This window comes from Pempheris klunzingeri, chromosome 21 (genome assembly GCF_042242105.1).
Source record: "Pempheris klunzingeri isolate RE-2024b chromosome 21, fPemKlu1.hap1, whole genome shotgun sequence".
In the NCBI taxonomy this organism is placed as follows: domain Eukaryota; kingdom Metazoa; phylum Chordata; class Actinopteri; order Acropomatiformes; family Pempheridae; genus Pempheris; species Pempheris klunzingeri.
In genome coordinates this window covers 14,455,724-14,480,407 of record NC_092032.1, presented here as the reverse complement: position 1 = coordinate 14,480,407, position 24,684 = coordinate 14,455,724, and the positions used below count along the sequence as shown (strand labels likewise).

Below are 24,684 nucleotides of genomic sequence, written 5' to 3'. Positions count from 1 at the left end.
GTTTGAAGCCTCCAGTGTTGAGGTGCTGCTGATCAATAGTTAGGTGTCGTCTTGGTCTCATGATGTCAGAATGTGAACAGCTTGATGAGGAGGACTGTTTAAATACCAATTCTGACTGAAGCAGGAAATGTATTGGTCGATTCATGGATCAAACCTGTTGTGAATTTTGCTGTTAAGCTTCTTGTTAGAGAACAGCAACTTGTGCAAAAAGTACTGAAACACTGAACAGTTGGACATGTGCATTCAAAGGTTTAGAGAAGGTCACATTAAGTTCACCTGGAAAGGTTAGAATGCATTTTATGTTCATCCTGAAATTTCACCCGAAAGCCGAATATCCCTAACTTTTTGTGAGTAGTGTACATTTATTATATATTGTGAAAAAAAACACCACTATAACCAGTAAACCACCACAGCGATAACTGGTAAGATCTGCATGGTGTTACGGCTGCTGAGGCTGTGGGGAGGCTGAGGTAAATACTTGAAAATATAGTTCACTGAAACGCTGATTAGTCTTTGGTCTCAATGTGATGAAGGTGTGAATTGAAAGAAAAAAATCCAGATGATTGCTATTTTTATGCATTTTCAGTGTCAAACTGAACGGGTGTAATATTGCACGTTTTATTTTTCAGTAGAATTACAGGATCCTGATAATGTCTCTAAAATGAGTCTACAATCATTGGTGTAAAAACAGGATTTTATCTTGAAACTATATCTAACAGTTTGAATTTGTTGAGTCAGAAGCCTTGTCTGTTGATCAGTGACAGTAATGATTGGAACAGTATTTCACATTTAAGTAAAAAAGTAGAGAAAAAAAGGCCACTCATAAAAAATAAAAAAGTTTTTCTGTACTATCCTGCTATACTACAAATGTTTGCCATGAGTTACCTGAATCTGCAAATGTTTTGGCCTTGGTATATACATTACTCTGTTGACACGGATGAGCCAATCATAACATAAACACATACTAGCCAATGGTTATGCTGGCGACACACTGGAAAAGGAAACCACACTGTAAAAATCAAGGAAAACTCCCACCATACCAGTGCGTTTTCTGGCTCACAAACTGTATCCAGATACCTCAGATTCAAATCAATAAGAATCAACTGTGCAGAGCCAGCTCGAACATATGCACCCATAAAAGCAGGTGGATATCCAGTCACTACTGTAAACCGATCACTTTTGCATTCACACACACACACACACACACACACACACACACACACACAGAATCACTTACACTTTAGAAAATATATTCAGCATACACACTCACAAGCGCCTGTCTTGTCATTTTGCATTAGTACCACATGTCAAATGAAAAAAAATGTGCAAACTCTAGTCAGGGACAAAATGGCACGGCAGTAATGAAATAAAGAAATGCAAAAAAATTTTTTAAAAAATACATAAAATGGTATCGACGAATCAACCAATCAAAAGAATGAGAAGGATAGATTGCGCCCATCACCCATTAAAAAAAACTAACAAAAAAAAAAAAACATCTTCATTTTCAGAAAATGAAACCAGCCAAACATCAAAAACTAATTCAACAGCGATGCTGAGTGTTCAGAGCTTTCTCTCCGAGCCGCGATCGATCGCAGTGGCAGGATTTCAGCTCACGTCATGCCGTGCGGCTGCGGCCTCTCTGCGCAGAGCGGCCAGTGGAAAAGTCAATTAAGCCTGGTGTGGTATTGAAAAGCAATACCGACGGTCTATACAGATAAATGTGCCAACCCATGTGAAAACAACATACTGAAAGAAAAAGGAAAAGAAGTAGAAACCTGATGGATATACAAAGGCCTATACAGTATAACCCCACCGACAATAAAGTGGAAATCTCTGTTCACATACTCTGTACTGTTTCTGAAAATATATATTGTATAATTCACCCCCTCAGACACACCAGTATCCAGTCTAGGCAGTCAGGCTGTACAATCCCTCCATGGCAGCATGATGCAGCTGTACAGAACTTTTAACCGACACTGACTGAGCCGATGTCACTGCTGTCTCCTCCCTCTGTCCCCTGTAGGTCAGGTCCTCACCAACAGGAGCTGCACAACGGCTTTTATCTCACTCCCTCATACCGTTGGTGCCCAGTGGGCCCATTCTGCAGTCCTAACGTGTCATCGTGTACGCCGAGCTCCTGCCGGTAAGCAGATCCGGGAGAAAACCTGGTGAGAAGTCCCTGTGGAGCAGGAGGGAGGGGGGGCCGGCACAGCAGGGAGGTGGGGAGGAGAGGGGGGCTGCGGGGGGGTGCAGACGCCCCCTCCTCCCTCAGCACTGCTCGGACTCGATGAAGCCCTCCTTCTCCTGACCCACTGGCTCCACCTCTGCATAGGCCGGGTGGCCCGACCCACGGCGAAACTTCATGGCCGGCCACCTGCTTGGGCGTCTCTGCGGGGGTGGGCGGGAGAGGACAGCGTTTAGGATAAAGGTCGGAGGTCGTCATGGCGTTAACGTTAAAGGTGACGGCTGAGGCTAATCTGAGGAGAGCCAGACTGTCCGAAACCATTCCCTATTTACTGCATAGTGCACAATATTTACCCTCCACCGCTCTGGTTTGTCTGATAATGACCTTGTAATGTCGACAATGAGAACAGCTTTGAGCTTTTCGTTTTCAGAAGATGTTTGAACACCACGCCGTGTGCTACACTCTCCAAACAGCAGGGACTTCACATTCAATTATTAAGAAAGGCTCTGTGCACCATGTTTCATCATCCCTCTGACAATCATGTTACATATTAATGAGTGAGGAATGAAAGGACAAAAATCCTCAGACTGGAGACAACTCTGTACAGATGGTACGTTTTTGGACAGTCTGTCAGACATTTTCTTCTCTTGCCTTTACAGTGGAGAAGAAAGTGTGTTATTAAAGCTAAAAGCAGTTGGTGCATATTTCTAAATCAATGACTATATTCTGGCAAAGGATAACATTTTTAATGAATTAAAAACTCATAAATATTGATAGTCAAAAATATTCTACTGATTATGGAAGTCACACACAAACAGAGAATGTCCACAGCAAAGGAATGAACATATTTCCAAAATTACTAAAACTTAAGAAAATATGATGATCAATCAATTTATAAAAGCACCTAGAAGATCCATCTGTTCTACTGAAGCACAGTCTCACTGCCAGCGCTCATCCAAGTATTTTCCTGAATGTGAACTATTTAGTTTACAAAAATCTCTCCACAAGGTCCATTGAGTAGCTCTTCTGGAGCTTTTTGATCATATAGTCTTCCTCTGTAGATGAAAGTAGCTCAGTTGATAAGGAGAAAACAAAATGTTACTTTTCCAGAGCACTTCACGGGCTTCTCGTACATGTTGGCTGAAGAGCTTAAAAGGGGACCTTGGAAGCAGTGGGTGAAGTTTGAGCCGTCAGTCTCGAAAGCTCCACAACAGCTACTCAATGGACCTTGTTGTGATATTACTTTGTCGTCTACGGTTTCAAAAGTCAGACTCTCACTCTCAAGAGGGCGGCTTCTCTACTCACCTCAATCAGGAAGAGGCTGGCTGCAGAGGTCGGGTGGTGGTAGATGTACACGGTGACCAGCACACCGGCGACCATGATGAGCATCACCAGGAGGATGCCCAGGATCAGACCAATGTGCAAAGGGTGAGTACCTGGCATCCTGTCTACAGCACTGTCTGCAGGCATCACTGAGAACACCACAAAACAAGAGCCTGTTACAGCCTTTAATACTGAGGTACTAATGTTCTAATGAATGAACTCTCTCCATTGCAACTTTAATGTACACTAATGCTTTTAATTATTCGTCAGTGGTCCCACAGGTGCAAATTAGCTGCTGGGCTTATTGGCATGTTTAAATCGATGCTGTTAAATGTCAGTTTTATTAATTATGAGCACTGTCCCCTCTATGTAAACAAGCAAACATGTCTAAAATGGAGAGATATTCTAGATTTAACACTTTTTTTCTCTCCCGCCTGTTTGCTGCAGTTCTGTTGCTGACCAGCAGGGGGCACTCATCATTCATCGATACCTTCTTCTCTAACATGTACATGTGTGCCTTAAAACTGGCGTGCTTGTGGTCAAAATGTTCATTTTCATTTTCAGTGGATTTCAGAAATGAAGGGGTTATTTCCTTCACTTTGAGAGCAAGGTTCAGGTTCAGGTTCAAACTGTGTCTTTAGCAGTCTGTGGCATGACCATACTGAGGTCTGTTTTGGTATTCGTGAGCAGTTTCTTCTGCAAGTACGACTAATCCCAAACCAAGGTTAGCAGCATGTGGTCCTGATAGGACGAGGAAACCGACCTATGGATCCAGATAAGAGTCCTATTGTAGCCTCAGGTTGTGGCAATGCAAACTGAAGAGGCTGAATATGGTGGCTACATAATAAGTCTGTCCTTCACAGAGTCTCTGAAGACATCACTCGTCTTTAAAGTACTGTCTCAGATTCATGTTGGAGCCCCAAAGTCCAGCCAGCAGGTGTTTGGAGAGTTCTTTTGAAGACGATAAGAGCGACCAGCAGCCTATTTGGAATATCTGCTTCCATCTATGGAGGCACAGTTTCCCCAACGCATAAAAACAAAAGAATTTTCACCTGTAATTTGTCAACTAGAAGAACACAAAGAATAAGAATAGAAGAACAAAGAAGATGCAGTGTTCTCAGTGCTGGCACGTCCCAGCACAGAAACACTGATCATAGCAGGGGAGAACTAATGAAGTGATTATGAAACAAACAGCAAGGGTTCTGCCCTCATAGCGGGTTCAGTCCAGATCTAGTCGCAGATTTCTTCCTCTCTGCCCCCCTGACAACCTTTCCCCGGGCTCCTCCCTGGCTTTAATTAGCAGCTATAGTCACCGCCGAGCTCGTCAGCCAACCAGCCTCTCCCCTGGCTCCCTGCCTCATTGATTTCCAGCACACAGAATAACCGGGTGGTAATCAAACCTGTCCAATGTGTGTGGGCAGTCGCTGTGAACGTGTGGTTGTGTAAGTCAGTGTAGCCATTATGTGCACTCTCTAAACTGGAGAGAGGACAGAGTATGGATAATTTGGTGTGAAACAAAACAAAATATTACCCCTGTTTTTCATAATATAACTGGGAACTGTTTTCATGATAGAGTGTAATGTCAGTCAGTCTTACGTGTAGTAACTCAGAATCCCTACTTTTCAGAGAAAAACATCTCTGCAGAGAAAATGACATTATCACATTCACGCTATTGTGCTTAATCCTAAATAACCATAGTGTGAGGGTGTCAGATTTTTCTCTGGGTTTCTCAGAAAGGTTGTTTTTTTTTCCTTCCATCATTGCTATAGAGTCCAAGAAGCCCAGTTGGAAGCCCAAACGATGTGACAGGCTGTTAGTCTGGGGTGTTGGTAGGTTAGCAGGGGGCATGCGAGCAGAGACGTAGACACAATGAGGTATCAGCAGCCTATCAGCTACACAACCGGCGGGACGCTAGCGGAGGCAGGAGCTCTGAGACTGATAGATTGATCTGGACTATTCTGAGCGGCGCTTTGAGCTAATAAAACGGCAGAGACATGGGCTCAAGGGATGGTAAGCTGGTGTAACGTTTACAGTCTGCACCATCTTAGTTAAGCGTGTTAGCATGCTAACATCGGTCCGTTATCGAAAGCTTTAAACACAAAGTGCAGCTGAGGCCGATGGGGATGTCATAAGTTTTGGAGGTCTTGGGTCAGAAACTGATGGTTAAACTAATTTGACAGCTTGAGCTGAAGGTGGCGCTACATGAAAAGTCATTAGGAGTCATCCTCTGGGGACCATGCATGTCTGTACAAACTTCCAATAGTTGTTGATAGGGCTACAACTAATGCTTACTTTCACTGTCCATTAATATACTGTGGTGTTACGTATAAGATACTATTATATAACAACGGAAAAGCAGTAAATCCTCACATCTGACTTTTTCTACTTGATAACTGACTTCATTGATTAATCAGGCATCAAAATTAATAATTTTCCATCAATAAACTAAACTGTTGCAGCTCCAGTTGCTGAGATATTTCGGTCTGAACATTGTCATCTAGAGAGATATTCCTGAGTTCATAATTATGGAAATGTGTTTGGTAGTACTTATCATTGTAGCACAACGTAATCCGAACACCTACATGAGCAAATTGCCCTGAATTCATTCTCCATTAGCTTTGTCCTCGTTACTACTGGAACCCGAGGAGGCCGAGTAAACACTAATGGACGGCAGAGCTCTTAGACACCAATAAAATACATTAGAGCTTTTGAGAACAGACAAATGAGACCAGCGGAGACGCAGCCAAGCTGTTCTTCTTTCTTTTAGCTCTACATTAGCTGTACCAGGGGAGCACAACCATTCCCTCACCTGCCTAATGGGTTTTAGGACACTAACAATACAGACTGAGCACCCCTATAATTCAGACTCTTTGTAAATGGGTGCTGATTAGCGGTGGTGTTGAGTCCAAACTCGGAGGAAGGGTTTTTCTCATCTCAGCTCTTACTGTAGCTAATCGTTTCAACACTTTCTACCACAGTCAAGGTCAGAGGACACCTTGGTGATATGAGAGCTAAACAATTAAAGACTTTCTGGATCATAAAGTAGACATATTTTAAAACCAGTGATTAAATAAACCGGTATAAATATCCTGTGGTTAAATATGTACTAAACTTTGTGTCTAAAATAAGAATCATGGTTGGCTTGAGCTTTCTACTCAGTATGATAATCCTGGTGCCTTCCTCGCAATCACTTCTCACCTTGAATAACATTATTGTCAGGTATGTGGAGGAAAAAAAGGGGTAAGATGCATAAAAAAAAAAAATGGTGCATCATCACAGCGGCAGGCACCACAGTGATGAGAGGCGTGCAGCGGTTGTATAATGAAAGTGTGATGGAACCTGCAGATTTCCAATTCCTCTCAAGCAGGAAATGAAACATTTGAGAGTCTATCTCCAAAAAACTGATCGATTCTGAATTTCTGAAGTTTGGATGTTTGTTGGACGTGCTAGCGACTAACGCATGTTGTTCCTAGAAGAAGAGGAAATGCTGAATTCTCAAGGTGCTGCACCAAATGTAGCATTAGCGTAGCTTTGCCGAATGATCTGTGATGCTGTAAACAGATGAGATAACCGTCAAAAAGACTTTGGCCTTAACTCTTGTTCATTTATAGAAACTGCACGAGTGTCTGACATATTAAAGCTGATAAAATGTATCAACTATTTTGATAATCAAGTAATTTTTTTCAAGTAAAAATCCCTAATTTAAGCTTTTTAACTGTGAGGATTTACTGCTTTTCTTTGTCTTATATTAAACACTTTATCAACATTTAACAACATTTTCAGTTTCCTTCCTTTTCACAGTTTGAGAAAGATATATTTTAGTTGAACATTCATTCTACCTCTGCCTTACAAGAAAATAACCATGTCTTATATACACAGTTCTTCGGTATACTGCCTTTGTGACTTTATTTGAATGATCTAAAATAAAGTGATCTGAGCACACGGCCTCTGCTGTAGGACAGACACTGTAAATGATCGCAGAGGACAGCTGAGCATTATAGATGACTGCTGGATGAACTTTATCGGGCGACGATGCCACACTTCCTCCAAAAGGATCAAAAAGCGATCAGCGACCAATACCTCGGTGGTATAAACAAAACAGAAGGCAGACAAAGAAACACTCGCAGCCATGAAAACAACAGGGAGTAAAGGCACAGATTAGCAGACGTACCCTGGTTGTCTCTGAGATGCAGGGCGATCTTGGTATCATCTGTGAGGAGACAGACATCATTAATCAGTATTTCTCTTTGTAGTTTCATTTTGGAGCTCTGACAATATAAACAAGTTCCTGTCAGTCCCAAATGAGATTTGAAGCTTCTTTCATTAGCAGACCATCTTCCTTTCAACATGAAATTTACTACATTTAAAATCTGATTAACAATTAATGCTTTGAATATAATGGTCCAGCATGCATAATTCAACACATAAAAGCTGTCTGGGGTTAACTATACATGTGAAATATGGAAATGTAGCGTGACCCAGTTCTCCTAGAAGGGTAGCAGGCATTTACACACACCATAGGATTCACATTATGCAAATTCAGCACATACACTGCCGGATACATTTCACTGAACGATGTAATTCAAAAGGATTCTCCATTTCAACTCTGAAAAGACCGAACGCGGACACAATTTGGTGTCTGAAATGAGTCATTAAATGAGATATCGTCCTGTAAGCGACTGCACAAAATTTAGTCCAAGTCAACCCCACACGAGAGTGAGGAACATGAATATGGATCATCATCACTGGCCAAGGAAATGAAGACTTTAGGTCTGGAGTAAAACACAAAGCTACCATGTGTATCTGTGAATTTCACATAAATATCTACGTTTGAGTCAGAAGTAGGTGGGATTTACTCTGGAAGTTGTCTAGAATGTTTAACTTCCTGGGTTTCCTACTGCAATTTATACTCTTAATACATAAATGCACAAGTTAGGTTTGCAAAATAAAATATTATATACCATGTACCCCAATTACTTAAATATCAAACCATTATTTGTACCTACTAAAAGTATAAAAGTGTTGACTCAGTCTGCTGTAAAAGCTGTAAAACTGAATAGAAAACAGTGGAAAAGGTGGAAAAGTTAGGGAGGATGTTGCATGATTGGCCTTTAAAAACTCGAGGTTGCGTATATTTTGAGGGGAGGCACAGATGAATGTGATGGTGGTCTTAAAATTAAAGGATGAGAAAGATAGACAAAAAAGAAAAATGTAATAAAAATTTTATTTGGCATGCACTTTTGAGACTAAACCTAAATTCAACTCATGACTTGGTATTAAAGGGATGAGGCAAATGCACATGTAAAGTTGGTCCGATGAGTTGCCGGATGAGATATACAGCATGATTGATAAAAGGGGGGCTTTTCATGTCCAGATGAAAATAATGTCTCTATAAAAACAATAAGAAAGCTGTGGACTGAAAGCTGTCTTAACCGTTGTGCATGCCCTTTTAAGATTATCCCTAAGACGCCACACCCAAGATAAAAATGCCATCATCAGTCCTGCACTGCACAACAAATCTAGTGAGACCTGATTAAAAAGAGGTGTTTCTGTTGTTTAGCATTCCCTCAGTGATATAAAGTTCAGCAGCACCAAAAACAACATCCTCTAAAATGATCATAAAGTTCTTTAAAACTTTTTCAACAAATCTGAACGTTATAATCTTCCTGATGTATTGCAGGACGTTTGTCTTAGACCACCGTACTTTTAGTCAGGTGTGCCTTTCTTTTGAAGTTTACTCGAATGTCAGTTGAGTGAGGAAGGAGATCTAAACTTTCCATGTTGGTATTTCTCGCACCCAAATGCACCCCCACCCACGCAGATACATTTCCCCTCTCCATATACTCTTCTCTCGCTCTCTCGTCCAGCTGCACGAGCCACCCATCCTGCTCTCTAGCCCGACCTTTGACCCCTGCAGCTGAAGAGACAGGCGACAGTTGGGGAAACTGATCCGCTGTACGTGAGTTCCTCTGAGTCGGCTACACAACGAACACCACAGAATGACCTCTTCACTTCCTGGACTCTCACACACACAGATACAGTCACACACACACACACACACAAACCAAACACACACAAACCAAACACATTTTATTCCTCTTTGTTCATCTGTTGGCCCTCTCGCCGTGCCGTGGTTTGATCTGTAGGATTACTCGTCATGTTGTGCCGCACAGCTGGACAGTTTTCACACTCCTCCCTGAACTCATCGCAGCAGCATGTCGAGCACCCCAACTGCGATGGTGTGTCCATTTAAACTCGGCCCCCATAAGATGATTAATGGGGGTGTGATGGAGAAAAGGTCAGTTAGTGCCTCAGTTAGCAATGAAACTAAATGCCTTTTTTGTGAGGATGAAGTAATGGATAACCCCGGCTGGGATGTAGAAGGCTCTAAAAAAAAAACTCAACAATTGAAGAAAAATACCAGCGAGGAGATAGAGTGGGATAACAGTGCAGAAGCTGCACTTTTGCACTGTGAAAGAGTCTGTGTCAAGTTATTTAGTCTCTTAAAAATCACATTTTCAGGACTTTAAGGATTTAGTTGTTTGGGATAAATATGATTTTAAGACTCAGTAATAAGTAAATGTAATAGAACCAAAAATATAAGATAAGCTCACTGAGAATTTACCTAAGGAGACACACGTGAGTTTTAAGATGCTTTTTAAGGCTGAACAACCAAAATCATCTCACAGCCAAGGTCAAAGCCTTGACTTAGAAACAGTCCCTGCTGAGGGACCTTTACGATGGATTGTTTGCAGAACGCCCTCAGCCAAAACATTTACTGAAAAGTTTCGTTTCAGCCGTTGTTAACTGGTTCCAACTTTTCCCATCAGGTCCCTGATGTAAAATCACTCTGGTGAGGTCAGACACCTTCAGTAAATCCTCCACAGCAGCTTCACTCCAACAGCTCAGCCTGGAGATATTTCATTTATTGTCAGCTGAAGTCTGAGGTTGTCAAGAAATTCAGGTTGTCTACGTAGCTTAAGTGTGATTCACAGCTTATTCCTTTTCTATTAACTAGCACGGCAAATGTGTATTAACCCGCCAATGAAAGTAGTCCCCAATAAATGCACCGTTTCCTCCTGTTTTAGTAATGTTTGATAGAAGCTACAGAGGGCAGCTGTTCTGGGGAGTTACTGAGCTTCTTTTAAAATGGAACCATATATTAATAACCTGTTTTTGAAGGTTTACGTCTTAAACAGAGATGAAGGGGCTTCAGCACTGGGAGGTGAAAGCAGAATCGGAAAGTCAAAGTATTAAGAACGCACTCTTGGTTGTGGCCATTGGGAATACCCAAATCCTGCCGGAAGACCTTATAGATTACCGTTACTAGAAATATCTACGAGAATTGCTTTGTTCCAAGTGCTGTTAAGGTAATAAATGAAACTAGGATCTCCATCTAAGACTATGATACTGGACGGTGCTCCTGAGACTTTCCTGCAACATTTTGCAGAGTAGCTTCATTTCCTGAACACCTGTATGTGGTATTTTTTATTTATTTTTATTATGAATGTGTATTGCTGAGACGTCCCTTTTTTTACGATTTTGCATTAATGTATGTACTGCTGTATGTACGTTTTATGACGTGTGTTAAAGTGAAACCAAAGGCAAATTTGTGGACAACAAAGCCCTCATGAATGCATCATAATTAAAATCATAACAGCTACAATTAGAAAAACAAGTAATGAACGCTCTACCCTCATACTCACACATATGTTTTACGTTTCGCTACTTCTTTTACAGCTGTGTTTACTGGGTTTATCTCGTAAGCCTGGCAAAAGACAAATTTCCATCAATTTGTGAAGGATAGTAAAGGTTTTCTGAGTATGAATCAGATACACAGATGAAGCTGTGCGTCCTTCAGACGTTCACTCACTCTATAGATGGGCTCATGTTTTTAAAGGAATGGAATAAATTCATTCATCATACGAGTGGATGCTGGCACTACATACAGCACAGCACAGCACAGCGAGTGGCTCCTTCCTATCATTTTGATTTAATACCACATCTGGAGTGAATTAAGATAAATCACCTGTTTACTTAAATTAATGGCTCAAAAGCCATAAAAAGGGAAATGAGCTGAAAATTGGCAGCATAAATTCAACCAACTAGTAACTCTTGAGACAAGAAAAAAAAAGTGGAAGAAAACAAACTTTCAAAAAGGACACCTTGGCTGTTTTCCTATCGTCAACAGAAGAATCCTGTCTGTTCCTTTTAAAGAGGATTTGCATTAGATAACTCTGAGATTACACTGCAGTGAGGTTTGGGTTTGTCTCCCGCTGGGGTTCAGTCAATCATGTGCAATACTTTAAACTGCAATATCAAAGGAGCACGACCCCCTCGACCTTTGCTGGGAAAGACCGTCAGCGAGAGAAGCTGAGCTGGGGCACATTGCTGTTATCTACTGTGAACGGCATATTTTAAGCTAATTTTGTTTCCTTCTCACTCAAAGATTTGTACTCAGACTTGAGGAATGTTTTAATGCCTTGGCACTGGCCATATCTCAAGGATTTAATCCAAAGGTCAAAGGTCACTTATTCAACACCATAACTCTGGAACAGACGGGGAGATTGTGACCATATCTCACATTTGGTTGGATACTGATTTGATGAAACTAGTCTTGGGTCTGGACAGACATGGATGACTAGTTGGTAGTGGCGCACAGCCGTGAGGCAGTAAATCTAGTTTCCTTTTGTTTCATCTGTTCCAGTCAGTATATATCAATAACTATATTCATTCCTTCTATACAGAAATATATTCACTTCTAATCGAACAAATATTACATACATGCTTGTGTAGGATCTGTACACTGGCTTTAAGACTTTAGGGGAAATCTTCAACATCTGTTTGATGTCTGTGTGTTCAACCAAAATATAATTTAATTTTGCCTCTGTTCACTGTTTTCTCATTTTCTCTAAAAAGCAACAGACAAGAAAGGGCCCCCAAATGTAAAATGAGACCTTGAAAGAGAGAGAGAGAGAGAGAGAAAATACAGGTAATAATGAGGAACAGCTTTCAGAAAGCCTCAATATCTGGATCAGACCGAACCAATTTCACTAAACTGCAAAATGATTGTAAAGTCACTTTCCAATTGCTGTGACAAAAGCCAGCGCCCAATTTAATTTCCATTTAAGCGTTTAGCCTTAAGAAAAAAAGCATCTTGGCCTTCACAATCAGATCAATCCTTCACAAAAAAAAGATGAGAGATGAAAATGTCTTTTATACTTCAGCCCAACCATCATCAGAAACGTTTTTTTGGAATAAAAGGTTTGTGAGAAACAAAGATTGATGGCGAGCCAGCAGAGCTGAACGACATGATCACAGGTCCGTGTGGGTGAATCTATTTTGGACTGGTGAGATTTGTTCTAATTCAATCTGCATCATTTAAAAGTTGGTACAAACACAGCTGGTGTGCCTTGCTCCACTGCCTGCCATCTGGAAAGATCTTTTGTTTTTTTTTTAGGCTAAGTGGAGAGCTATAGTAGGCTACATATTTATGCCTTCTCCAAAAGAGTGGAGTGTCTTGTGCATGTTTTGAAAGTAGAAACACATCAATACCAATAAAAAAACAGTTCCAGCAAATGCACTTCACTTAACATCTCGCCAGAGCAGAGCATCCATCACCATTTGGAAGAAAGCTTTGGGCTCCTACACAATATGAACAGTGGCCTCATTCCAGCTTTGCGCTTTCTACTTTACCTTCAGTGGGGACGCTGGTGGGAGGGTGGGAGGTGGAGACTGTGTCCCTGCCTACAGTGGCCTCTTTGCTCTTGGGTGTTGTTTTGGTGACGACCGTGGTGGTGAAGGGGTAGAGATACGTGGTGTCGACGATGTCGCACATCTTGTCCTTGGTCTGAAAGATGAGAAATGCTGTCAGGGATGTGAGCAGCTTCACAAAAACAAACCAATGTGCATGTGAGGATATGAGAGGGTTCTCCCCGCACACACACACACACACACATGTATTTCACCATTAGCGAGTAAGACGCTGAGAGATTGGAAACCCTGTCGGACAGATTCAAGTCATGCCTGACTGTTATAATGTAAGTCTGTGAATCTTAACTGGTTACCTCATCTGGGCAGCTGTTGTCCACCCAATCCTGCCGATGGCGGTCAAAGCCACTGGAACATCTGAAGGCAAAGGGAACAAAGTCGGCCTTCAGTATAGTTAATAAACACGGTTGTATGGTGTGTGTGTGTGTGTGTGCATGTATCCTACATTGCCCATAATGCAACCAAACAGCATCTGTTCTTTAGACCCTTCTTGCCTGGTAAACACTCCTCTCTTCTAAACTCTTCATTACCAATGCATAATGCTGGATTTGTTTTTTAATGAACAGTGATATGAATAAAAAATACATTTTCCACAATCTAATCCGCTCTCTTTGTGTCAGTTGTTCATAAAAAAACATATATTTGATATATATAACAAGAGATAACTAGAGTATTTCTATGTAAAAATACTTTTCGTTTTACTTTGATCAACTTGGGGGCACGTACATACATTTATCCAATCAGATGTGACTTGGGCTGATGAAGTAATCCCTCCCGTCATATAAAACCACACTTTATGTTGTCAATTGTAAATTGTAAGCTTGTAAATCGTCTTTGGATCTCAGTGGCAAAAAGGTAAAGATTATCAATTTGAGGTGAGGGAGGTGTGGGGGAGTCCAACAATCCACCACAGCTCTGTATCGACGGCGGTGACAAGAAACATCAAACAGGGTGACACGTAACAACGGTCCTCACCCACAGCATCACAGCACATGGTCTGTCTCTTAACCACTCCTTAACACAGCCTGCATCAGGGGAGTCCTGGTGGCGAAGTCTCTTAGGTGGCTGAGAAGTATTCGCCATGACAAGTAAACTAATCTTTATGTGTAAAAGCGGGTATGCTCACAGCAGTCACTGACATGATCTATTATTTTAGATCCTAATACTTAAGTTTTTTCTACTCTGCATCAAGCTGAGAGGCAAACATCTGCACCTCACATCCCTGCCTCCCTCTGAGGTCTGGATTTGAGGGAGCGGCTTTGAACAGTAAGAAGGCGTCGGATCTGTGAGGGGGAAGTTCACTGAGTCATGGGGCCTTGGGATAAGGGTGCTGTTGAGTGGACTGTGTATCACGGTCGAAGACTTCTAATAACCTCAAAAGGCAGACAGTAATTGAGGCGGCAGCTACTAATCCTTCATGCTGTAAACAGACCAGAATTATAACTCGCCCACTGGTGAACTCGCCATCGTTCTGTCAAGGCCACAGAGTGTCTCCTGTTTGGAAGGAGAAGTTAGCATGCAAAGCAGCAACCCCACTCACACTGTGTTCTGTCAAGCAAACTATTTATCGCTGCAGGTGGGAGATGTATATAAAAAAATGCACACAAATGAAAACAACCTATGGCCGACTCACGATGCAGAAACGCAGCGGATTAAAGCCAGCAATGGTATCTGTGCTTTGTGCTGCAAGGACAATATGAGTCCAGTAGAGTGTCAGACATCCCCAGCAGGCCCCGTTTCTCTGGTGAACATATTGTTATGGTAATGGCTTTATGGGAAGGAGTCCATTTTCAAATTTCTACCTCTCTAATCATCCCATTCCTTTTATTTCTCTCCCCCCCAAAAAATTCTGCCTCATCTGCTCAATCAGGCGAGAGAGATTCCCCCGCTTAATCCCTCACTTTCTCCCGCCTGCTTTCCCCTGGAGAGGGAGGGAAGCAGAAGGAGGCACATTACCATTACCGAGCAGGTCTGGTCTAACCTGTCCCTGTGGGGAGCTCGTGTTTTGCTTCTCCTCAATGGCATCCATCTCAGCTGGTTGCCATCTAGCGCAGTGAGCACAGTGCTTTTAATTAGAAATGGTCGAGGTGCTTCATTTGAATATAAATGAACCCGTATAAATGAAGAGAATATTTCTCTTCAGGTTTCCAGCATCCATAGCAGGACGGATAGATTGTATTATTGGGTTTCATTCTCACTTGAGAGCCATCTCAGATTTATAGAAGCCATGCGGTTACTCTTTGCATTAGCGGCAACAGAGAGAAACCTTACACATTTAATTCAAGTATTGAACATCGTCAAAATGGTTAAGATTTTCATGAAATCAAACTCAGTTACTGATACTATTTAAAGTCAGCAAAAGCCATTTGATTTACATTCTGTGACTCGTCATTATTAGTGGCCACCATGAAATTCACAGGAAAATTATGCATCTATATAATCCAATGCAATTTTATCTCAGATATCAGCCTCACTGATTATTGCTCACTCTCCTACAGCACTATTAACAGAGCGACAGCTTCAGTTTCCTTCAGGATTTGAGGTTTAATAAACTGTCTGACACATTATAAAGTGGTTGTACTAATACATACACACTAAATATGCTGCTCACACATTATCGTAGATGTAAAATACATTTTTACTTTTCACTTTTATTTAAGGAACACTTTGAATGCAGTATCTTTACATAGTTGCATTATCACATTTACCATCAAGACATTTAAACTCAATATTTTTCTCCTTACCTGCCATTCATTTTCTCCAAGCTGCATTTGTGATGCTCACCAGCTGTGTTTTGGAGGTAAACAAATCCCTGCAGCTCCTATAAACACATCACTGTTTGGCTACACAGGCACTTATGGCCCACTCAGGTCCACTGGGACTTCTGTCATGCTTTATTAACCTGCTTCAGTACCGGCTGCACGCATCCGCCACAACAAACCGATTTAGTTCCGAATTTAGCGCGAGGGAGCCGCTGTGCTTTCACCTTCCCTGCACTTCACTGTGAGAGGGGTTCATTAGGGTTGTTCTCTTAAAATGTCAGCGCCTTTCATTAAATTTGAAGCCAACGAGGCCACTGCAGTTTTTAATTAGCGTGCATTTAAAGCATGTTTGCCTTTTTCAAAGGAAGTAGCTGAAGGATACAAAAGGGCAGAGTGAGGCTGAACAGTCAGATATTAACACAGTTAGAAAGCTAATTAAAATGCAGCTTAATGAGATCACCACTACAGGCTTATAGCATCTCTACAGCGTCCATAAATTGCTGAGAGGAAAAACACTTCTTCATGTTGCTGCACTGTAAATGAGCTTGTCTCTGTCAAAAGGCTGGAGAATTCCAGATGCACAGCGGTGAGAAAGTCAAATCTGAATCCTGTGTAGGTCCTAAATAACAAATCTCAACGGACAGAGAAGTGCTGCACATTTCTCCAGTCAACAACATCACCCACAGAATAAATGATGAGCCCAAAATAAAAGAGTGGCAGATTAATATTTGATGCATTCGGCGATTAAAGTGCAGTGGCGGCCAAAAGAGAAGAGATGGCGGCTGCCGAGCCAGACCGAATACAGCCCAACGACGGCCTCCAAAAAAACATTTTCAGCATATTCAGACTAGACATTCATCAGGACAGTGAGCATCTATTGACTTGCAAGATGAAACTTTCTTAACTTTCAGTCGCTGTCTTTTTTTTTTGACTTAAACTTTTCCATCCAGAAAAACAAAACCCGCCGCGGCTCACATTTCAGCTGTCAGGGAATTCTGGAGAGGAGCGCTAACACTTCTTTAGCAGCTCAAATATTTACTTTTGTTTGAAGTTCGGGGGAGACAGGGAGGATAAGATAAACAGCGGAGCAGAGGTTGACAGAACAGGTGTGAGTTGAATGAATGTAAAAATGAGCTGCTGTCTCGTCTTGCTAGTAGAACTACATTAGGAATAGTGCTCCTGTTAATCCTGACAGCCCATGGTGACTGGCTTGGGATATTAAGTGTGTTTTTGAATATCATACATAACACATAAAGTGTTTCTGTTTGTTATGACTTACTTCAGCTTGGTTCAGCCGATTTGCTGCCATGCTGATTCAGTGTTCAGTGCCTTAAACCTGCGGTGTATTTTCCCAAAAACAGTCATTGTGTTTTTAGGCTCCAGATGTAACACATAACAAATCTAAACTGTTGGATTCAGTGAAATACCACATTTAATAAAAGCAAAGTTATTTTCCAAATGGTGCTTTCCTACTAAGCAAATATTGGATGGATTTAATTCTTAAAACCTATTTACGTATTTATAGACAGAATTTACCAAATGATCTGATTCGTAAGAAATTTGAACTTAGACCCAACTCAATTAAGAGAGTTAATGGGTGTGAGAATTAAAGCTGAAACTATTTCAACAATCAATTTGTCAATTTAAAGAAGATAAATCCACAAAATGTCGGTGGCTGATTAATTGTTTAAAGTAATTTATCATGCAAACATTTCTCCAATGTGAGTAATTGCTTTGGTAGTAGAAGTAATTGCTAAGTTGATCAACAGAAAAATCCTTGGCAACTATTGATAATCCTTTCAGTTATTTTTCAGCTATATACAGTTACATTTGTGAACTGAAGTTTAGTTTTTCGGATGCAAGACGTCACGTTGGTTTACTAATTTTTGAATTTCATAGACTAAATGGTTAACTGATTAATTAAAAAAATGATCTGCAGATTAGTCGATAAACCCCAGAGGAGTAAAACAAGTTACAGGTGAATCTTTTGAGAGCAAAATTATTCAAAAGTCCAACCTGTTGAGCCGATGGCACCAGCTACAGTTGAAGTTGATCTGTGAGGAGATGCACGCGCTACAGCTGGTGAACTGGAGACATGCTGCAGAGGAAAAAGGTCAAAAAAACATGTCAAATCTCAGACTATTTATACAATCAATAACCTTATTGACATAGAGCCAAGGGAAAAGTCGATATGCCATAAAATAAGAAGGAATCTATCTAATAACAGAAGCCTACATGGACCGAGCCAAAAGCTGTTACAATAAATTCTTCTTACTGGGTAAGGGCATCATTTCCACGGCTGTAGAATTGGTGATCTTTGTCTTCGTTAGCTCCACGCGATGGTACTCGTAGATTGTCCTCCGCCTCACGTCTATATTTTGGAGTAAAAGGAGAGAGTGAGAGAGCGAATAAACCATCACAAATCTTCCTCGCAGAGATAAAAACTGGGACAAGTGGTCCCCGAAGAAAGAGGAGAGAGAATGGGAGGCAGAATCAGGTCATAAGGGATGCTACCACAGCACTTTATTTCTCCCCTCTCTTTGTGCACAAGTGTCAGCCCGCAACTTGGCAATGGACGGTAGCAATTTCCCCTGGGAGCTGATATCAATCAGACCCTGTTGAAAGGCCGCCTTCCCAGTCTTCTGTAACAGTAACTCATCAGCCGGGGTGAGATGGAGCAATTGATTAGATACATCATTGACTCTCATTGCATTCCGGCCCTTATAACTCATATAGGTCAGTGTAAAATTTGCTGCTTGCTTTTGCTGGTCATGCATCTTCCCTACTATCAGTGGAAATGGAAAAGAGGGAGGATGAATTACATCCTTTGCTGACGTCAAAAAGGCTCATTTTGTGCACAGTCTCTTCACAGACTCCTATGGCTGTTAATATAGTGGTTAATCTGAACCCTAATTGGATTGTTATGAGACTCTCTATGCAGGTGTTCCAGGAATGAAACCGTGAATCCGTAGAATAAATCACTGAGATGCACCGTAATGTGACTCGTGGCATTACTCAGTGCGATATTTCCTATAGCACTTGCATTTGCTTGAGCAATGAGCTACAAAATTGAAATTCAATACGCCAGGTTATGGCTGTGTTACAAATAAAGCAAGACGTGACTTGCAAGTGTCATTCATCATGTTGTGTTGTAATACGCAGAGACAGTTTCAAAGTTAAAGGAATAGTTTCACATTCTTAAATATGAAACATAGTGTAGCATCTAGCAGGTGAAGAGTCAGGTATGTCCCTCAGGAAGAGGTAGAAATTAAAGAGAGCGAATAGTGGAGTAACATGAATCAGGTGGAGAGAAGGGTCTATGGCCCATTTCTGGCAAAAAGTTAATGGAGGTTTTAAGGACAAGAAAACATTTGCCACAATGTTAAAGTATTCACTGAGCACAACTCAAGGTTAATTTATTTGCTTGGTTGATTGATTTTCTTGTGTGTGAATTATTGACTGGGCTCTGGGTACAGTGTTGCTCCTCTCATGTGATAGGATGTTGTCTGCCTGCAGACCTGCTCGGTTTGATTACACACAGGACAACTGATCAAAGCAGCAAATGTGAGCCAGCTCGACCAAACCTGAGAATATGACCGTCCTTCCTTTCCCCTGCTCTCCTCCCCTGGTGCCTAACTTCCTCTTGCCTCTAGCAAAGGGATTATCAGGTGCCTAATGACACGGTGGGGGCCAGAGGAAGGTCAGCTCCCCAGCCTGAGGCTGCTGATGTGTGGGCAGCCTGTGCAGCCCTGTTGGCCTCTGCTTTGTGGATGGAAAGAAACCGCAAATCAGATCAATTATGGCCTGAGCTCAGCCACAACATAAACAACGCCTAATGAGGATTTAGCTACCTTCCACTGCTACTATCACACAAAGATTTCCTAAAGTGTGTCATCAATTATGCAACACAGGGTCAGTTAACTCTGTTAAATCACATCACATAGCATCACTCTCGGTGGTATGAAGCTATAAAATACAACGGAAAACGCATCCTCACTTTGATAGAATCACAATACCAGGCAGCCTTTTATTGTTCGTTCATCCATATGGATGAACTGTGTGGAAATCGACAGAAATGTGGTGTCAAGACATTGAGCTAAAGATCGATGGAGAAATGGCAGACCTGGACTGTCCACTCAGACAGCTCTCTGAACACGTTGTAATATTTTATATGCCAATACAAAATATTACCGTCAGTCAACCCCAATATGCTCATGATTACACTCTTGGCTCGCAGAGATCTCCAACATATTAAATCACAATGTTTCTTTCTTAAAAACATAGAATGATAATGATACACTGTGTGCAATCAATATCTTGAGTTTTGGCATCTTCCTGCATGAAATCAAGATTTTTAAGACATAAAAAAGGGCGGACATGGTCTTGGCTTACTTTAAAGAATAACTCATTGTGAATAATAATGCATAATCTAGTATTGGGGGAGTTTATTAAAGCCTGGGTCCTCACATGTGCTTGTTCCTGACCTGTTAATTAAACATCGTGGCCACAGGTTACCCATAAATCTTCTCTCTCATCTCTTTCTTTTATTGGATGGGCTGTTGGCCTGATCTGCCTGGAGACAGTGTAAAATGTTTTATTTGAGTTTATAATCTGGGGCAAAGCTACAGATGATCAAAAAATGTCACCCAAGTTGCCATGGTTGCCATGGAGTAATTGGCTGCAGAGACAATTAACTGAGTTGAAACACTTTTTATGGCACAGCCTATAGCAGTCTGCTCTCTGCCAGAAACCTAAGCAAAAGCTAAGAAGCATCCAAGAAAAGTTTCTGATACTCCAGATAAAATAGAAACTCATAATGAATGAAATAAATATAACTCAGGAAATCAACATATGTAAAAAGCATGTAACAACAGTGTTTTTGTAATTATTCTTATTGCCAGAGGGCGGAGACAAAAGTCCCACACTGCAGGTTTAAAGTTTAATGGTCTCAGAGGCTATTTATTAATCTAATAACTCCATAACTGCCCTGGTGCATGATTTCTACAGTACCTGACGGGTGCAAGAAAATATGGGTCACACATTAACCAACCTATAAAACTACTTCTCCATGAAAACTGCTGAATCTTGCTTTTTTTAAATGTTAATCTCTGTCCATCTATGAATAGCCTCCTGTTAAAGAGCCATTATTTACATCAACATAAGGGCGTTTACTACAAGAGCCTTAGATTTTAGGTGTTGCATCCTTCGCTGTGTCTTCAGACTCTTGCCGTACAGCTGGTCGGGCACGTCAAGCCCCTTGGACTGACAGGTGCAGGATGCAAATACTGCCCTTTTCCTTCAGACATGGACATGAAACGGTGCACTTTGCAAATATCACCTGCTTGTTGCACGGCAGGGAAACAAAAGCCTTGTTTGTTTCAGCAGTTGCAAGACTTTGATTTTGCTTGCAGTGACTGAAGGCAGTCGTGGGAATTGTCTAGTCATTAAAAACCCCTCCCCTGAACAACGATTGTTTCTTTAATTTAGGCGTCCTGAAACCAAAAACACGAGGGCAGAAATGCTAGAAATGCACTCCAACATTAGCTAGTAGCTCAAAACTCCAGCAACAGCAGGCGACGTTAGCCGAGATGGCACAAAGTTTTCCAAAAACCACCGTTAATCCTCATCCAAACAGTCTTTTGCCTTTTAATGTTAAAAGTGAAAATACAGTATATAAAAATGTGAGTAAGTATGCAACCTAAGCCGCCACATGAGGTTATTATAGAATAAAATAATCTGCTACATATTGTCGTCTTCTACGTGGATCACCAACTGGTGAGCATGATAACGTCTTGCTGGGAACCTGTTAGCTGCCTGTACCTGTATGTAGGTACATCTAAGACCCTATTAACAAGATTCTTGTTTTTAAATCAGCTCTTGGAGCTTACGTTAGCTTAATTAGCTGGCTAGCTATAGCTGATCAATTCTGCCATTTGTCATTTGAGCAGGTAAAATTGATGGTTGATGGCTAAAATAAGTCTGCTTTTGTTTTGCCTTTGTCTAAAAAAAAATCTGAGAATTTTCAAGCAACTTTGAGTTAGTGATGATCAGGTAACATTAACTGATAAAATCTGCTAGAGACATTTGACATTTTAGCCAAAAAATTCAGTGACTATAACCAACGAGAAGCTGCTTTTGTTTATTTTGTATGAAATCAAAGACTTATTGCTTAAAAAGTTATGAAGAATTTCAAATGGCAATGGTGTGTCCCATTTGAGCTGGGAAATCAGAAATTCCCAGTAATCAGTCAGAAATTTCAACAAGAACTCTCCCTGGAGTCGGATTTCCAACTTGGAAAGTCAGCCGAACCTCACAAACCCTTTACTGGCACTTCTGTTTTATTTCAGTCTCATTAAATCAGCCATACACACAGTTCTGTCGTACGACGTCTATCTGGGCTACAGTGTATTTATGTGGAAAACACCATGTGTTGCGATGTTAATATTGCGAACAATGACATTAAATTTAATGTATTATAAGGAAATGAGGGTGAAACAGGCACTGTATTTAGCTGTTTGACATTTCTGTCCAAAACGTTCTGATATCTGTGAGGCAGAATAAGCACAGCAGTCATTTCAGATGGATAACATGGATGGAAACAAGCCTGACATGAAGAAGAGACCTCACACCCCTCAGAGACATCATTCCAGCTCAACACAACACCTCGGTCTCAATCTGCTTCCATTCAAGGTTTCATCACTCCATAACTAGGCAGCTGCACACACTGGTTTCATCAGGCTGAGTCAGAGGCATCAAAGACAGCTTGCTTTATGAAATCTGGGAGGACCTCACTAACAGGTTCAATATACAAACCTCTCAGTGCCAACTATAGGCATCTAGAAAGAGATTTCATGATGAGAAAAAACAACGTCTGAGTCACTGTGGCAGAGTTTTCTGACACAAAGACTTAAAAGAACCATTCTCACAACATATTTAGCTGCAATCGCCTCGTGATCCAACTCAACATTAAGATGCTAAGTGAAGGATGAAAAAAAATATGTACTGGGTTTTAAGTTAGAACTTATTAACTGAAAGAAATGCTATCCAAGTAACACAATCTATACACTGTTTAAATTACTGAATAAATCGCATTTGACAACTCATTATTGAGGCAGACTTTGAATCAGAGCCCATTGGAGAGAAAGGGAGTCCGACTGTGGATGAAAAAGGTTTGAAGTGTCTCCCCTTTGCTCGCATTTGCTTTAAATTTAATGGGCCTAAATTGCAGTTACTCAAATGGGAGAGGCAGATCTGGAGCCGTGCCCAAAGCTCTGCCCGCTGCCCACTCAAGAGAGGTGGAACAGTGTCGGAGAAGAGGTGGTGACAGTTGGAGCCAAAGCAAAACAGCCGAGGCTGATCTCGGAGCCATGAGGCGCAGTTTAAAGGTGAAATAAAAAGCCGATGAAACAATGCACCAGTCAGCTTAATGACCTTGAGCTAAGCCCCGCCCACCTCACTATTACTGCTGCCACCGTTGTCAAGTGTTCCATTCTAGAATGCAGTTTACCATGACGACAGTAGTCATTCTTGAAACAATGACTCTTTTTATGAAACAAAAGCAGCTTATTCTTTGCAGCTGTTCAAGTGTTTGATTTTGTCGGCTGAAATGTCAAATGCCTCTAAGCAGGTTTATCAGCTAATGTTAGCCAATTAACGCTAACACAACGAGGTGAAAATAATGCCTTAAGCTAGCTTTTGATGTTTGCAGTGGAACTGATTTAAAACGAAATAGAGAAGTAACTGAGTTGTAAATATGCACTTACTAAATAAATATGCTATCATGTAATAAGTTGCAGATCTTGTTTTGAAGGGTAGAGCTGGTAAGCCATTAAAAAATTGTTAAAATGTTATATAAACATAACCTTGTTTGGATGCCCATTACAAAAAAAACACTGGATAAAGTGGCACAAAAGGTAGATTTATGCATTATTGTTCGTACTTTGTTCGTACTGCCAAGACAAAAGGCTTTGAGAATGACAACTAATGGTGCTTTCCATTTGAGCTGTCGGACATTTCAACGGGAACTCCCCCTCAAATGGGATTTCTGACTCAGACAGTTGGGAGAACCTCACCAAGCCCGACCTCAAAATCCAACACAGCTGCTGCGCACATCAATATGAAAGCTGTAGTGATATAGTGTCTATTAGGACTTCTGTCTTATTAATGTGTCATTAAATCAGTTGTACACACAGTACTTCTTTCTACCTGTGGACATGTCTGCAGTGTTTTTATGCGCTAAATACCACGTAACGTGTTGTTATCAACTGGTATTCCAAACCTGCTTTACTGGAAAATGGTCAACTCAAGTGTGACTTCGCTATGTGAGGTAAATGGAGCACAGCATTACCCACAACTTTGTCAAACGTGATGCTATCTCGGATAATGAGTTTGGCTGGAGTTCCCTGAGTGTAAACTTCTCCAAACCATGCAAACGTTTGGCACTAAAATAAGCGATAAACACACTGCCAGGTTTTCTCAAGTTTTTGGCTTCGGACAGGCTACGGCTTCAGCCACCACCCTCCAATCCGCGCCTAGTTATGATTGGGCAATCACTTGTTGGTCGGATTTAGTCGCATGGTTCAATCATGAATGTTTTTTTGGTTTCTAAAATAAAGTTTATTTTTGTCTACAAGCGAGGTGAGC

The 24,684-nt window shown here is 41.2% G+C and overlaps 1 protein-coding gene across 1 annotated transcript in view; it reads right to left on the bottom strand.

Moving 5' to 3' along the window:
* Positions 1 to 1,473: 1,473 nt before the first annotated feature.
* Positions 1,474 to 24,684, bottom strand: part of plxdc2b (plexin domain containing 2b) — an 82,779-nt gene continuing 59,568 nt past the window's right edge. Inside the window, exons 8-14 of the mRNA XM_070853190.1 lie at positions 18,317 to 18,412; positions 18,058 to 18,139; positions 13,576 to 13,636; positions 13,205 to 13,358; positions 7,680 to 7,718; positions 3,491 to 3,657; positions 1,474 to 2,388 (exon numbers count right to left, since the gene is read on the bottom strand). Of these exons, the coding sequence (XP_070709291.1) occupies positions 2,269 to 2,388; positions 3,491 to 3,657; positions 7,680 to 7,718; positions 13,205 to 13,358; positions 13,576 to 13,636; positions 18,058 to 18,139; positions 18,317 to 18,412 (719 nt within the window). The 3' untranslated portion in view covers positions 1,474 to 2,268. The remainder of the gene's footprint in view (positions 2,389 to 3,490; positions 3,658 to 7,679; positions 7,719 to 13,204; positions 13,359 to 13,575; positions 13,637 to 18,057; positions 18,140 to 18,316; positions 18,413 to 24,684) is intronic.